The 14,711-nt window shown below is 39.9% G+C and overlaps 1 protein-coding gene across 5 annotated transcripts in view; it reads right to left on the bottom strand.

Annotated features, from left to right (window-relative positions):
* The window catches only part of MAP3K19 (mitogen-activated protein kinase kinase kinase 19), a 69,540-nt gene that overhangs the window by 51,824 nt on the left and 3,005 nt on the right, over window positions 1-14,711 (bottom strand). For 4 of the 5 annotated variants that reach the window (XR_011649285.1, XM_058301091.2, XM_004480168.3 and 1 more), the window contains exons 2-5: window positions 11,277-11,472; window positions 5,522-5,713; window positions 3,397-3,551; window positions 833-948 (exon numbers count right to left, since the gene is read on the bottom strand). Coding sequence is in view for 4 of the 5 variants with exons in the window: in XM_058301091.2 (XP_058157074.1) it covers window positions 833-948; window positions 3,397-3,551; window positions 5,522-5,713; window positions 11,277-11,450 (637 nt within the window). In the remaining variant the exon portion in view is untranslated. Of the gene's footprint in view, window positions 1-832; window positions 949-3,396; window positions 3,552-5,521; window positions 5,714-6,121; window positions 6,208-11,276; window positions 11,473-14,711 lie in introns of all 5 variants that reach the window. The other variant, XM_071216477.1, reaches the window with a different exon arrangement.

Below are 14,711 nucleotides of genomic sequence, written 5' to 3'. Positions count from 1 at the left end.
ATTATTCTTTGCTATTATCTAAGCTCTATATATTCTGTGTGGTGGGACTACAATACAATGGTGTGCAGCTGTGTATATCTTCTCAAAGCAGCATTTAGTGATGTCAAGTTGGATGCTTGAACTTGGCTATGGTGGCAATATTTACACCATGCAAATTAGCAAATGCTACAAAGCAATGCTCCCCCTCCTTCTAAGAGTTTATTGTTCAACATTTACCAGCACACCACTGGTTCCTGGTCACTTGCCTGGCCCAATGATAAAACTCACACTCTGAATCTCATTTGTTGTGTAGAACCCTAGTGGAAAGGAGAAGTGAATCTTCAAATATCAGGTATAGCCTCCTGCCCCAGAAGCTTATATAAAGTCAAGCCCTTTAAAGTCAAGTGGCTTTCACAAAGTCACATCATGCTCAGAGGCACTCTTCATTATACCTTTCTCTGTGGTTGTTTCTGTCTTAGCTCAGCCTTTTTCTCCCCACCTCTATCAACCTTTCCTCCTTTTCTATTCCTTTCCATTACTTATCCAACTTTCAAGAGCCACCATAAGTACCTCTTCCTCTTCCTCTTCCAAGTTCACAGCAAGTTCCTTCTCCTCCAACTGATGTGTTGTATCCCTGAACATACTGTGTACTTTTAAGAGTTTGGACTGCACCTTAGACTTCTTTGCATCCCTCAAAGCACCCAATCACAAGCCTTGTGCAGAGTTGTTGCTCAACAAGTAATTGTTGGCTTGATTTCTTTAAATAGATTAATCAGATAGATGTAGGGGAAAAAAGTTTACTAACAACGTTTTTATAGTTGGGGGATTGTGCAAGTGGAATAGAAATAGTTACCTGGTTTTGGCATAGAATTCATTAGAATGTCCAATAACTGCTGCTTCCTCAAACTCTTTATTTGTGACACATAATGTATTGCTGATTTTCCACTAAAATCACAGAGTTTAGGATCCCTAAGAAGAACAGAATCAACAGATTATTTAGTTAAACTGTTGAAAAAGAAAACCAATGTGAGAGAAAAAAATCATTGCCATCCAACAAACAAAAATAAGTTTGTGGTTAGGGGATAACTAATGATCTCCAAATGTATGTGATAGAGGGTGACAACTTTTCAAGATTTAAATAAAAAGAATATGCTTTATATCTTACTCTTCTCCTTATTCTAAAAAATATAATAAAACAGAAATTTTTCATCTATGGACAACAATTTTCATAATTCTTTAAGGATGACTCAAGTAAAGAATAAAACATTTTGATCAACTCTTGTTTTATTATCCCAAAGAGCTGATTTTCCCCCCAATTATTCAGGAAAACCTTTCTTCCTTCCTTCCTTCCTTCCTTCCTTTTTTTCTTTCTTTCTTTCCATAAACACATTTATTTACTAACCAAAGCAATCAATAATACTAATTAAACCCACAGTGTATAATAGTTGAGTATAAAATGTTTGTGATAAAAATAATGGAACATAATGGGAAAAAAAAAAACCAGTAGGGAGGTTTGCTCATTAAACTGGGCTTGTTATCCTCACAGTTAATTCCTGCCCAAAGGTGATAGAAATTTTATTGTACTTTTTCATAAACCAGAGTACTGGTGACATTGTTCATAATGCATACCACCACTAATTTCCCCATCTTCCACTTTTCTTGTTATTGTGCTTTCTTCCCCACCCTGTTGCTAGTATTGAATCAATGCCCTGTCTGTAAAGGTGCAGAGAGACTGAGTTTTTCTGCTGAGAGCTATAGTTTCATCAAACCTCTCTACCAAGTTAAAAAACTGTTAAGTTTTCAAAATGCTCTCAGTTTTTATGGTGAGAGATTTGTTGTCAAAAGTGAAGACACAATCTGGTGTGGCTATTGCACCGGTTTTTCGCAGAGCCATTCCCACTCCTGCTTCCTTTGTGTATTCATCAAAGCCTTTGCTCTCCACCAGGTGCCATCTTCCTGCCAGCTGCTGAATGGCGGTCGCGGGCCACTGCTTGCTTTCTTGATACCTCCTTTTTTCTCACGCTAACAGTTAGATCCATTTCATTGAACATTGGTAAGATGGTGTAAATCTGTCTTTAAAACAAAGCCAGTATGCTTATTTCCCAGGATCTTGGCTGAAGGAGTGATCTTGTCATAAAATGAAAAGTTTTCTTCTTTACCCGATGTTTGCATTACTCTTTTTGTCTTGCTCTGTGGTTTTTCTGCTCAGGTGGCTGATTTAGGACTCCTTGCAACTGAGTAAATATGCTACTGTCCTCCCTAGACTATACTGAAGCCTTGGATTAGACACCAGCTCAGAGAAATCCTAAGGATAAATGATGGGCATCCTATTGACCAACTGCAGTGAGGGAAACAACAATAAACACACTTTGCTAGTCACACAAGGGGACAAGAAGCAAGTGGGTCATGGTCTTCAACTAAAACCTGTGAACTGGAATCTCCTCATTATCCTGGGAGAGCGTACCGTGTTGTGAGTCACAATATTCTCCTGTGGTCTTCTCTCCATCAAATGTCATAGTTCAAAGGAAGCCATATGGGACCAGGAATCAGGGACTACCACTACTTTTCTGTGTGGCCTAAAGCAGATTACTTAACTCACTGGGACTTCAATCTGCTCATCTGCAAATAAGGGAGTTTCTCTAGAGCAGTGTTTCTCCAAGTGGCATTCTTTAATCTCTGTATTCTGGACCCCACCCCACCTGGGATGGTATCCAGGAATCACCATTTTAAACAATCTCCCCAGTTATTTCTTAACACTAAAGTCTGAGCTAGCTTTAAAATTTCATTTCCATCCTATTCTACTAACTGACCCTTCTATAATATCTCAGGTGTTTTTACTACATTTTTGTTCTTGAAGCTCCTTCCTCCTTTTTTTCTAAACAAAATTTTTATTACATACTTAGAGATTTGGGCCATTTGGTCTTGTTTAATAACACAATGTACAGGTACCAGAATTAGAAAAATGCAATTCTAATAAGGGACTGCTTATTTATCTGCTAGTTTTTTAAAAAGTTGTTTACCTCCCCCTTCCTAAAGAATATGTTGGCATATAGTAATTTTTAGATAAATGGAAATCACTTTTATAAATTGGTCTGGATAGACCGACGATGACAATTGTTCTGAAACAATTATTAACAATTTGGGAGTTGGGAGCTGCATATTCAGAATTGTTTGGTATTTCCAGTAACTACCAAAACACTAATTATTTAAACAAATAAAACAAAGAGGTGGATGTCATAAGAATAACAGATAGTAATATGCAAGTATATACTATTATACTGGTATATAACATCTGTATATCACTTTGCAATTGTGAAGTCCTGTTTACGAACATGCATGAGCCTTTATGTATGTAATATCTGTGTGTCTAGATCTACAAATCATTTCTGTAAATAACAACAGCGGTGTGATACTTACGCGCAATGCCTGAGGAGCTCAGATAGAACCTCCACAGGTCTGTAGACTGGTAACATGTCAAGACTCTCAAACAGGTCCACGTCTCTCACAGCCAGCATCAGAGGGGTTAAGCCATGTTGATTTGGAAAATTTATATCCAGGAACTTTTCAGATGCCTTTAGAAACATGAAGTCTTATTTTGATATGTTTTTATTGTTTGTTATTTATCCTAATCTTTGCATTTTCATTGATTGCACAATCTTCCATTTTTAACTTCAAAATATTCTTTCCCCATTTCTATCCTGAGAAAGAGCTGAGGTGAAAGAACACAGTCTTAAGAGACAGACAGACATGGGTTTGACTCCTGGCTCCTTCAGTTGGATATTTAAACTCCCTGATAGGGTTGCCAGATAAAATAAGGGGTACCAGTTAAATGATGAGTAACGTCAATTGGAACGTAACTTATGCTAACAGAGATTTGTTGTTAAACTGAAATTCAAAGTTAACTGGGTACGTAGTGTTTTTATCTGCTAAATTTGAATTAGCTAATTTTTATTTGCTAAATCCTATATTTTATTTGCTAATATGCTGAGGCCTCAGATGCAAAGTAGGAATAATAATGTCTTCTTTTCAGGGATACTTAGATGATTATAGGTAGAATATAAAAAAGCACTTAGCAGGGTGCCTGATATATAGCAGGTACTCAATAAACATTTGTTGAATGAATGAATGATTCACAACGATAAGGCAGCTCATTCAATTGCATTTAAACAGGCAAACTGATGTGGGATACATAGAAATAATTAGTTTGTTATAATGAAGGTAAAATTTAATTTGGATGACTTAGAACTGAAAAGCTACTTTAAAGCCAAATTATTCAAATTGTTTATCTTATAGACCAAAGTAACTCACTTATTTTTCCATCTCTATTTCACTTTATGTCATGTCAGTATCATCAAAGTGTTTCTACCTCGGCTTCTCCAGGGACAAAATAGACATAATGATATTACCTCAGAGGTGTACTGTGGGAATTAATTAGTTAATATTTTTTTTTCATTCTCTGAAAAGAAATCACCTCTTATATAATGTTTATTATTAGTTAGAACCAACATGAAAGTTTCGAGCTGAGAATAGTCTTGCAATAGTACATTAATTCAGCATCTGCCGATAAAACTCTGGATCCAGTTACAGGTCCCAGTTTCTTAAAACTCAACTGCTAATCGTTAGGGGATGAAAAACATGGTTATGAAAGCAAACATGGATTACAAGGACAGCTATTCCAAGTACCATTAAAATAAAATTTAATAATTTTTTTCAAAAAGATTTCTAAACCTCAGTTCACTAGATGTGGCAGTTTTAGACGATTATTAGTACTACAATAGAGTCCTTTGGATTTTGTGTATTTATCCTTGAATGATAGGCGACTACAGTGTCCTTCACTTTTTTAAAAAAATCTGTTTGTGTTTTTGCCATAAGGGAATGGAAGAATCTGTTTCTTAGTAGCAATTGATTTTCTTTTGGTTACAAGGTCACGTGGTCTGCATGTAAATGTCAAGGGTATGCATTTGTCAGTCACCCACAAGTAAAGTCCTTGGTTATGTACATGATTTTTAAGTTGCTTTGGGGAAAGTAGCTATAAGTAGAAAATCTAAAGAAGAGGACCAATATTCCAAGTAGACAGCATTTTAGAAACATTTCCTAACACCGTTGGTTATAACTAAATGTTGTGCAAGGCGTAGGCTCTCTGATTCCCTTTTCAGGATAAAGATAATAACTGCGTCTGGCCCAAAGGGATCTAAACAGCAATTGTACAAATGGCAATGATGTCAAGGGAACTCCTTTGAGCAAGTTGACAGCAGTCCTCTGGGGGCTTCCTGGGAGCACATCATTTCCCAGGGGTGCTCATGACTTCTAGCCTCCAGCTGGAAGAAGGTGGAAATGGGCTGCTGCTGTGTTCTTTTATTATCTTATTTTCCATCCCACTCTTCTGTTTGACCCTTGTTTCTTGCTCATATTTTCTGCCTGAAACTTTCTGGAACTGCATTGAGAAAGAACTTATTTTTCTTTAAATAGAGCTATACGTAGTTTGTGTTATTCTTACTGCCCACCTAACCCAAAGAGAGAAGCAAACATCAATTTAACGAACCAGCAAGTGTCGAAGTCGTTCAAGATCGCCTTGCCATGAACTTTGTAGAAGTTTCATTTGGGGGGCCTGGATTCCATTGATGGCCAAGAGGAGCTGTCTTTGGACATCATAGTTAGCTACGTGGACTGCAGTTTGATTGCTGTAATTGCAAAGGGTGATATCTGCTCCTTTTTCCAGAAGAAATCCAACAACCTGCAATACCACAACATTCTTATTTAGTGCTTTCGAGTGCTTAAAGTGTCTTCAGTGCTGGGTAGAAAACTGACATGAATGTGGCTCTGACTGATAAAAATGAAGGGTTGGTTTGTACACAGGTGACTGCTATTTGTCATTTTAAATTTGGGAAACAAAAATCTTCAAGATAGTTGTTTTTTGAATACTCTTTTTTTTAGGACTAGACATGTGAATACTTTATTTCAAACTCACATAATACATTGACATCCTATTGGGATCATCTATAATTTAGAATATAAAACCCACAGGCCCACAGTTTCCTGGCTTAAAGATTTTTGAATCTTGTATTCTAGTATTTTTAGGGAGAAAGTAAATTCTATTCAAAATGGTGAAGAAATAATCTATTCAGCAGATATCGGTGGGTACCTAGTATGTGCTAGAAACTCTTCTTGGTGCTGAGGCTTCACCAATGAACAAGATAGAGGACCAGCCTTCGAGGCATTGATAGTCTACTGAAGAAGAAAAAAAAATAATTGCAAAAGAGTGTAATAAGTACAATAAGAGAGGTGAATGCAAGAGGCTGAGGAGCACTTAGAATAAACCTAGTAACCAGTCTTGGAGGGTTATGGAAGTCTTCTTGGAGAAAGTGATGTCTCAGTGGTACCTGAGAGACCAAATTTGGGGAAGGACTATTCCAAGCTTAGGTTACAGTGTGATTAAAGTAGTGGGGATGAGCGGGCCCATACCACTCAAAGCTCTGGAAAGAGTTAACTATGGCAGGAGCTCAGGATGGAGAAGGCACAGCGGGAGATGTGGCTGGAGAAGGCAGCAGGAGCTTAATCCTGAAAGGCCTTACAACCCCCTGTGAGGAATGAGGACTTTATCTTCAGGGCAATGGGGAACCAGTTTTACACAGAGAATGACATGATCAGAGCAGTGTTTCAGAAAATCACTCTGCTGCAGAAATATGAAAGAGATGTATGTGGGTCAAGAATGGAAGTGGAGAAACTTGAGGACACTACTACAATAGCCTTATGGAGAGATAGTGATAAGGGACAAGAGAGATAGAAGCGGAGTAGCTGAGGGCATAATAATCAAAAGCAGGTGGAATTGGCCAGTGATTACATGTGAAGGCTGATGGTGAGCCAAAAATCAAGGATCACTCCCAGGTTTCTAATTTCAGTCCACTTTTCTCAATCTTCCCTACTGTCACTGCAGACCAGGTCACCCCCCGAACTCTTGCCTGAACCACTCCAACAGCTTTCTAATGGGTCTCATTATTTCCAAATGCTTTTCCACGCCTTTTTGGCACTGCGTGATCTGGTTCCTGCCTATTTTTCCAACCTCATTTTGTGCCACTCTTCCACATCTCTCTACAAGCCTAGTTATCTTGGCCTGCTTTCTATATCTCAAACATGCAAGTTTTTTTCCTTACCAAACCACTGGCTCAATGGGGACTTCATTTCACTGAGGTTCTCCTAAATGTCTAATCCTAGGTCATTGATGGTTCAGCCAAGCTGCAGCTTGATGGCAAGCACTGGGCTGTGACAACTGTTCAGCTCTGGGGCCAGGTATCCAGAACTGACAATGGACATGGCTGTTCCACTCATAGCTCTGGATAGAACTCATGGCTCTGTCAACACACCCTTGATTAAACTGGTTATATTTTTTATGGTTTTTGCACTGCTGCCAATGAAACAAGTCTTTGATCTACACTTGGAAAACTATGGACTGGCAGATTACAGTACACCTCTTTAGGGCCATGAACTGTAGGGAAAAAAAACTGTCTGGGTCACCTCGTGTAGAAGAGGGTTCATTTTCTGATGAGATCAACTGAAATGAAACTATTGATTGACCCGGCATTGTCCAGATTGCCGCCATTTCTGCCAGGATCCATCATTATATCAGACATGGTGACACATCTGCTATCACACACTAAGCACAAAGAAAGTGTTCTGTGTTTCTGATGGGGTGGATGAATTTCATTTGGCTGTTGACCTGGATAAACAGGACAGATAATCCTACAAAATCAAGGACTACATACAACTATTCAAACTGAATTGGGAATCCCAAAGCCTATCATCCTGCTTAGAGAACATATTGGAGGCACTGTCATCTTGTGCTCCCCACTCTCACTCCCCAAACCTACGTAGGTCCCACTTGGGGATGGGAAAACAATTGTAAACAATTCTCTCCTCAGGGGCATTTCATGCTTGGAATCCAGGCATTAACTTTCCTCCTTCCTGAAAATATGGAGACTTACACCTTATGATAAAGGTCATAAGGGACCTTCAGATGTTTAAGGAAATAGCATCACTAGATCATGTAGTCCTTAGATGATAGCAGGGCTCTCTCCAAATGAGGCTTCCTTTGGTTACTTTGGGGAGCTTCACTGAGGGGTAACTGACTTGTCATTTATGTGCATACTGTGGGCAATTAGTTCTCTAATAGGAGTTGTAGCAGTTTGATATGGTTATGAATTCCAAAAATAGATACTGGATTATGTTTGTCATCTGGACTGTACCTGGGTGTGATTAAGTTATGGTTAGGGTTTTGATTGGGTCACATCGTTAGGGTTTTGAGTCCCCACCCACCAATGGCTGGGAACTCACAGATAAGGGCATGGCAAAGGGCAGAAAGGGTTCCTAATGTTGGAGTTTTGATTTTGGTGTTTGATGCTGAAGCCTTAAGCTGGAGCCCCAGGAATTAAGCTCACAGAGGAAAGAGAAGCAAGCCCCAGGAAGAGAGGAATCCTGAGCCCAGAAAGAAGTAAGCCCTGGAAAGAGAGGAACCCTGAACCCAGAGAGAAGCAAGACCCTGGAAGGGAGGAACCCAGGAAGCTTGAACCCTCACAGGTGTCAGCAGACATCTTGCTCCAACATGTGAAAATGGACTTTGGTGAGGGAAGTAACTTATGCTTTATGGCCTGGTATCTGTAAGTTCCTATCCCAAATAAATACCCTTTATAAAAACCAATCAATTTCAGGTATTTTGCATCAGCACCCCTTTGGCTGACTAATACAGGAGTCATCAAATTAGAAAAGATGGAACAAAATTGGTCCCTGACTTTAATTATAGTTATCAATGATCCCACCTCTTCCATGAGAGGTTTTCAGGTCAGTTCAACTCACTGGCTAATGTTGTTAAGGAAGGTGGAATTGCCTTAGACCTTCTCCTTGTGGTGGAGTCTGTCTGTGCAATTACTAACACATCCTGCTGTACCTGGACTGACAACTTGGGCCAAGAGGAAACAATACAGAAACTCAAGTAGAAAGTCTCCTGGGCTTCAAAAGCAGACCCTGATAGTCTGTGATATTTATTCACCTGGATGGATCTAGGATCCTTCAAGGCATGATTGAGGACAATATGGCAGGTAGCCTAGTCCTGCTGCGTGGAGTCTTGTCAGTAGGAGCCTTAATTGAATGCTGTATGTGATAAACTGTCGAATTTGATCCCAGCCTCTGTTGATTAATCAGAGTAGCTGTCAAAGTGGTTTTCTCATGGAAAAATTCACCAGAAGGAAACACAATGTAAAAATAAGGGTAGGTATTATTAGATGAGTCTCCATAGGTCTCTCACTTTTCTGCAAGTCTTGTGAACAAAGACATTGACTATCTTTGTTCCAGACTATCTTATCAAACTTGTTTGTCTAGTGAACAACCTTCAAAGATACTTGAGATAGTGTCTCCCTCTGGAGTAAAGGATAGGTTTGTTTACTGCCCATTATAAAAGATTTGGGTTCCCCATGCTTAGGGTTCCTGAGATCCAACCTACTGTGTGCAGGAGACATCTGCCTCTCTTCCCATCATTTTATGGAAATGGGGACTTGGGAAACGGATACAAAACTTGGTGATGCTTTGGCCAATGCTATTGTGATAAGTAATAAACTTCCTTTGTTTCTAACCTAGGAGTTTTGTATCTTCTACTAAGAACTCAAGAAATCATTCCAGGCTAACTTATTAGCTTGCAAGTAGGTTAAAACCTCAGACCTTTCATAATTCATGACAGAGGTCTGCAGGTTAAGAGTTAAGAGAGGAAGGAAGTAATTGGAGTAGAATATGAGATCAAAGGAGGAGTTTATTTATGTGTTAATAGAAGGGGGATATCTAAGCATATTTAAATACTATTTATGATGGCACATTGTTTATAATAGCAAAAATCTGGCACCCACCTGGATGTCCATAGAAATAGAATGGATAATAAGTTATGGCATATTCAGCCGGTAGAATCCTAGATAGCAGTAAAAGTGAAAAACCAGAGCTACATGTTTAGACTCAGAGTACCGAATGGAAAGAAGTCAAAAGAGGGGGAAGTCCGTGGCAATTATATCTTTCGTAACAACCCGGCCAGTGAATTGAACTGAGCTGAATGCCTGAAAGAGGAGCAAAAGAAGTAAGTTACAGAGAAATACATACAGTGTGAGTCTGTTTTTGTAAAATTCAAAACCAGGAAAAAGTACACACTCGACTATTTAGGGATATATGCAGAGGTGACAAAACTAAGGAAATGATTAACCCAAAATTCAAGTCTGCAGTAATCAGGGGTGGGGGAAGCAATTCAGGAGGAGAATAGAGAGGGCGTTTGAGGCACGGCACTTTTCTATTTTTTTTGGCCTCGATGATGATACACAGGTGCTTGTTTCATTATTTTTAAGTTTTACACATGTTTTCATATATTTTAACATATATACTATATTTCATAATTTTTAAAATAAAAATATTCGTGGAAAGACATCAAAAAAGAAAAAGAGCTGAAAATATAGTCAAGAGAGCAACTCATTAAGGAAGAAAGGTGACCAGGCAGGGTTGAGAGTCCACTTGCATTTGGATTCCTAAGAACTTGTAGAGGAACCAACCTATGTAGCTGAGTGAAATTTGCCTTTTTCACCTGTTTCCCCTTCTGAGCCCTTTTCTATACTCCTTGAAACCCCCACCCTTCCCCAATTCCAAGTGCTCATATTGTTACCCCTTTTACCTGCATTCTTAAAAAGGATCTTGCAAGTTTCCAAACTCTAGGGTGTAAATACAATTCAAATGGGTTATTAATTAGTCAGTTTATCCATTTATAAATATTTACTAAGTGCTTAGATGTGTCAGGCACTATTTTGTAGCTGGGGAAGCAGCTAGAACAAAGAAGACAAAGTCTCCTGCTGTTTTGGGCCTTTTTATTCATCTATTTACTCCTATTACCTTTCAGGCATTTGTTAGAGCAGAAAATACATTTCTAGGTGCTGATAGAGAAAAGAGGAATATTTGGAGCATTTTGGGTCTCCATTAGACCATGAGCTTCTCGAGGGTGACATCTGTGTTTGATTTACCTGCGTCCACCGTGTGGATTATATTGTCTTGGGTATAGGAGGATTACCTGTTGGCTGAGTGGGGGAATGAATAAAGATAAGTCCCATCTAAGACTATTTAAGGCTTCCCAGTCCCCCTCTACCTACTATCTTTTCTGATTTGTTTTTTTAGACAATTTTTGCACGAGATGGAAGGGGTGGTTATGCTATTCCCACACATCTCATTCTCAGAACCGTTAGGTTGGACAACTCTTTATCCTTAGGTTCCAGGATATCACACATTACCTCTGTTCGATTTTCTTCTGCTGCAGTGATGAGAGGTGTATTCCCAGTCTTTGGGTGCTGAAAGTCAAGGTTTCCAAGGATGGAATGGACTTTAGTAATATGGCCGCAGATGAGTTCCACATCACCTCTTGAAACTACCTCCAGGAAATCATGAATCAGTTTATTTTTATTCATCTTTCCAATTCCATGTAGTTGCCTTCAAGAGAAAAGGAACAATTTAATTATACAAGAGCCAACAAGCATTCATATGCAACATTTTGGTTATATGCAACATTTTGCTTTTACCATCACCTATTTCCTGTTATGTGTAAAAATATTACAGTTTTTAAAAAAGATTTTATTTATTTATTTATTTCTCCCTACTTCCTCATTGTTTGCATTTTCTGTGTCTGTTGTCTTCCTTGTTTCTTTAGGAGGCTCTGGGAACTGAACCCAGGACCTCTGATATGGGAGGATGGCTCCTAATCGTTTGAGCCACCTCCGTTCCCTGCTTTGTTGTGTTTCTCATGTTTTTTCTTCTTGTGTCTCTTGCTGCATCATCTTGTTGTGTCAGCTCACCGTGCCTGCCTGGTGTGTCAGTTTGCTGTCTTGCTTGTCTTCTTTAGGAGGCACCAAGAACCTCTGCTCCCTGCTTTGTTAGGTCTCTTATTATGTTTTTCTTCTTGTGTCTCTAGTTGCATCTCTTGCTGTGCCAGCTTGCCGTGCCTGCTTATCACACCAGCTCATTGTCTTGTTTAGGAGGCACTAGGAAGCAAACCATGGACCTCCTATTGGTAGGCGGGAGCTCAGTCACTTGAGCCACACCCAAAAATATAACAGTTTTAAAGACAATTTTGAAAAAGGGGGAAATTCTACAATCCCACCAGTTATTGTTCTTTTTTTAACATATTTTAAGTTAGGAGCAATAATAATTTGACCATCACTTTGAGAGATCATCTGGGCTGTAGGAGAAGAAAGAATGGGTCAATACTAGAATGGAAAGAGCTTAGACTTTGTAGCCTGAGAAAACCTGGGTTCAAATCTCTCCTCCCCAGCTTACCAACTATGTGACTTGGGCAAGTTGGTCAACTTTTCTGAACATCATTTTCTCGTATCTAAAATGGAAATGACAATCCTCTTTCCTAAAAGGGCTTGAGGATCTGAAATACTGTATACAAAGTAGTCGGCCCATCCCAAAAGTGGGAATTCCTGCAGATTTTCAAGATCCTTAGTGTTGTCTATTCAGTTCCCTCTAATTATTTCCTTTATGGAACTCCTATTTCCCCAATAATACTGTAAACTCCTCAATGGCAGGGACGTTAATTATCCTCCTTAGTTCTAGCCCAGTGTGAGTCATTGAGCAGCATTGTGGCCACAGATGATAGATTTTCCAGTAAAATCCTTACAGTAAAGATCCCATCTCATTTCCTCAAACCATTAAGATGTCTCTTGGGAAACGGACTTGGCCCAGTGGTTAGGGCGTCTGTCTACCACATGGGAGGTCCGTGGTTCAAACCCCAGGCCTCCTTGACCTGTGTGCAGCTGGTCCACGCGCAGTGCTGATGCGCGCAAGGAGTACCCTGCCACGCAGGGGTGTCCCCCACGTAGGGGAGCCCCACGCGCAAGGAGTGCGCCCCATAAGGAGAGCCGCCCAGCGCGAAAGAAAGTGCAGCCTGCCCAGGAATGGCGCCACCCACACTTCCTGTGCCGCTGATAACAACAGAAGTGGACAAAGAAACAAGACCCAGCAAATGGACACAGAACAAACAATGGGGGGGGGGGAATTAAATAAAAAAAAATCTTTAAAAAAAAAAAGATGTCTCTTAAACTTGTCATTTTTAGGGTCACCCAACTACCTCTCCCACAGAGGCTTTTGCTGCTGGAAACAAAATCCCTTTTTGGACTACATAGCTCTAACTTCTATTTCTAAAACCATGCTTACTGTATGTAGGCACATGGTATTTCACGGAATGGCAATTTATTTGTAATGATGCTGGTTCAAAGCAAAAGAACAAAAGATCCATTTCATGGTATAACTTCATGGAGAAAAATTCAGGAAAATAAATAAGGCTAGATTTGGTCTTCGAAGTTCTAAACATACAAATGCCTCCAGATTTCATGGGCTAGACAATAATAGAGCCTCTCTCTCAAAATAGAAATCTATCCCATTCCAGAAATATCTGATGAATTGGTTAATTCAGTTAGGAAGATACTGTATACCCTTCAGGAACTTCCATTTACCTGTCATGTTAGAACACAACATAAAACAGGTAAGACAAAAGACAAGGAACATGTATGATTAAATGTCAAAGCAAACAATAGATAATGAATCTTATAGATGTCCGAGAGATGGTATGTCAATGTGGCCTGGAATACTCCCTTGAAAGAAGGAGGGACCAATAAGATTGGAGAGTCAGAGGGAAGAAGAAAGGGCAGTTTTGATTGGGGGAAGACATGAGCAAAGGAGGAAACAGGACGGAAATTTGCACTTAATTTCTGACAGGTTGGTAAGCCCACGGAGAGTTTTGAACAGCGTCTTTCAGGAACTTTGGTGTCATAGGAAGAAGAGGTATGATAGCAGACTGTAGAGTGACTTAAATGGGGAATAGAGAGGCAGAAACACAAATCTAAAAGGAAAGGTCAACAGGATTTGTGACACTGGCCACAGAAAATGAAAGATGGGTCTGGAGACTGGGGGCGGGGCACTTGGGAGCAGGGGATGCTGGTGGAGGTAGGCGGTTCCTTTCACAAAATGACAATAGATGCTGTCAGCAGCCAAGCCAGCCGGTAAACATAATGTCTTCTCCTTGGTTTCAGAGAAATGGCACCCTTGGTTTAGTGCAGTTTTCTAAACTTGCATGAACCTAAGAATCCCTTGCCCCCCTTGTTACAAAAAAAAATTTCGGGAAGCAGCTGTGGCTCAATCAGTTGGGCTCCCGTCTACCATATGGGGGCCCTGGGTTCCTGCCCCGGGACCTCCTTGTGAAGGCAGGCTCGCCCGCACGCTGCAGAGCTCCGCAGGTGCCACGGAGAGCCGACTCAGCCAGGTGACCCAACAAAAAAAGGAAACAAGTAAAAACACAGAAGAACGCACAGGGAATGGACACAGAGAGCAGACAGCAAGCAAACCGCAGGAGAGGGGGTCGGAAATAAACAAATAAACAAATAAATAAATAAATAAAATACAGACACAAAAAGCAGAAATCCAAGGGGCGGGGGTGGGGGGATAAAAAAAAAGTTTCCCCCGTGCCTTGTGATTTAGTAGGGCTGGTGTGAGGCTGGGAACTCTTTCTCCTTTTTTTAAGCCCTGCAGTGAGGTGATTCCTTCTGGAAACACTGACCTGGGATTAGATTTTAATGTACAACATTTCTTGCAATTCACCTCATTTTAAAATTGACATTTAACATTGACACTTATTATTTTTTATTAAATGTCCTAAGGTAGATATTAGCCCC

This window comes from Dasypus novemcinctus, chromosome 7 (genome assembly GCF_030445035.2).
Source record: "Dasypus novemcinctus isolate mDasNov1 chromosome 7, mDasNov1.1.hap2, whole genome shotgun sequence".
Lineage (NCBI taxonomy): Eukaryota > Metazoa > Chordata > Mammalia > Cingulata > Dasypodidae > Dasypus > Dasypus novemcinctus.
This window is presented reverse-complemented; position numbering and strand designations above follow the sequence as displayed.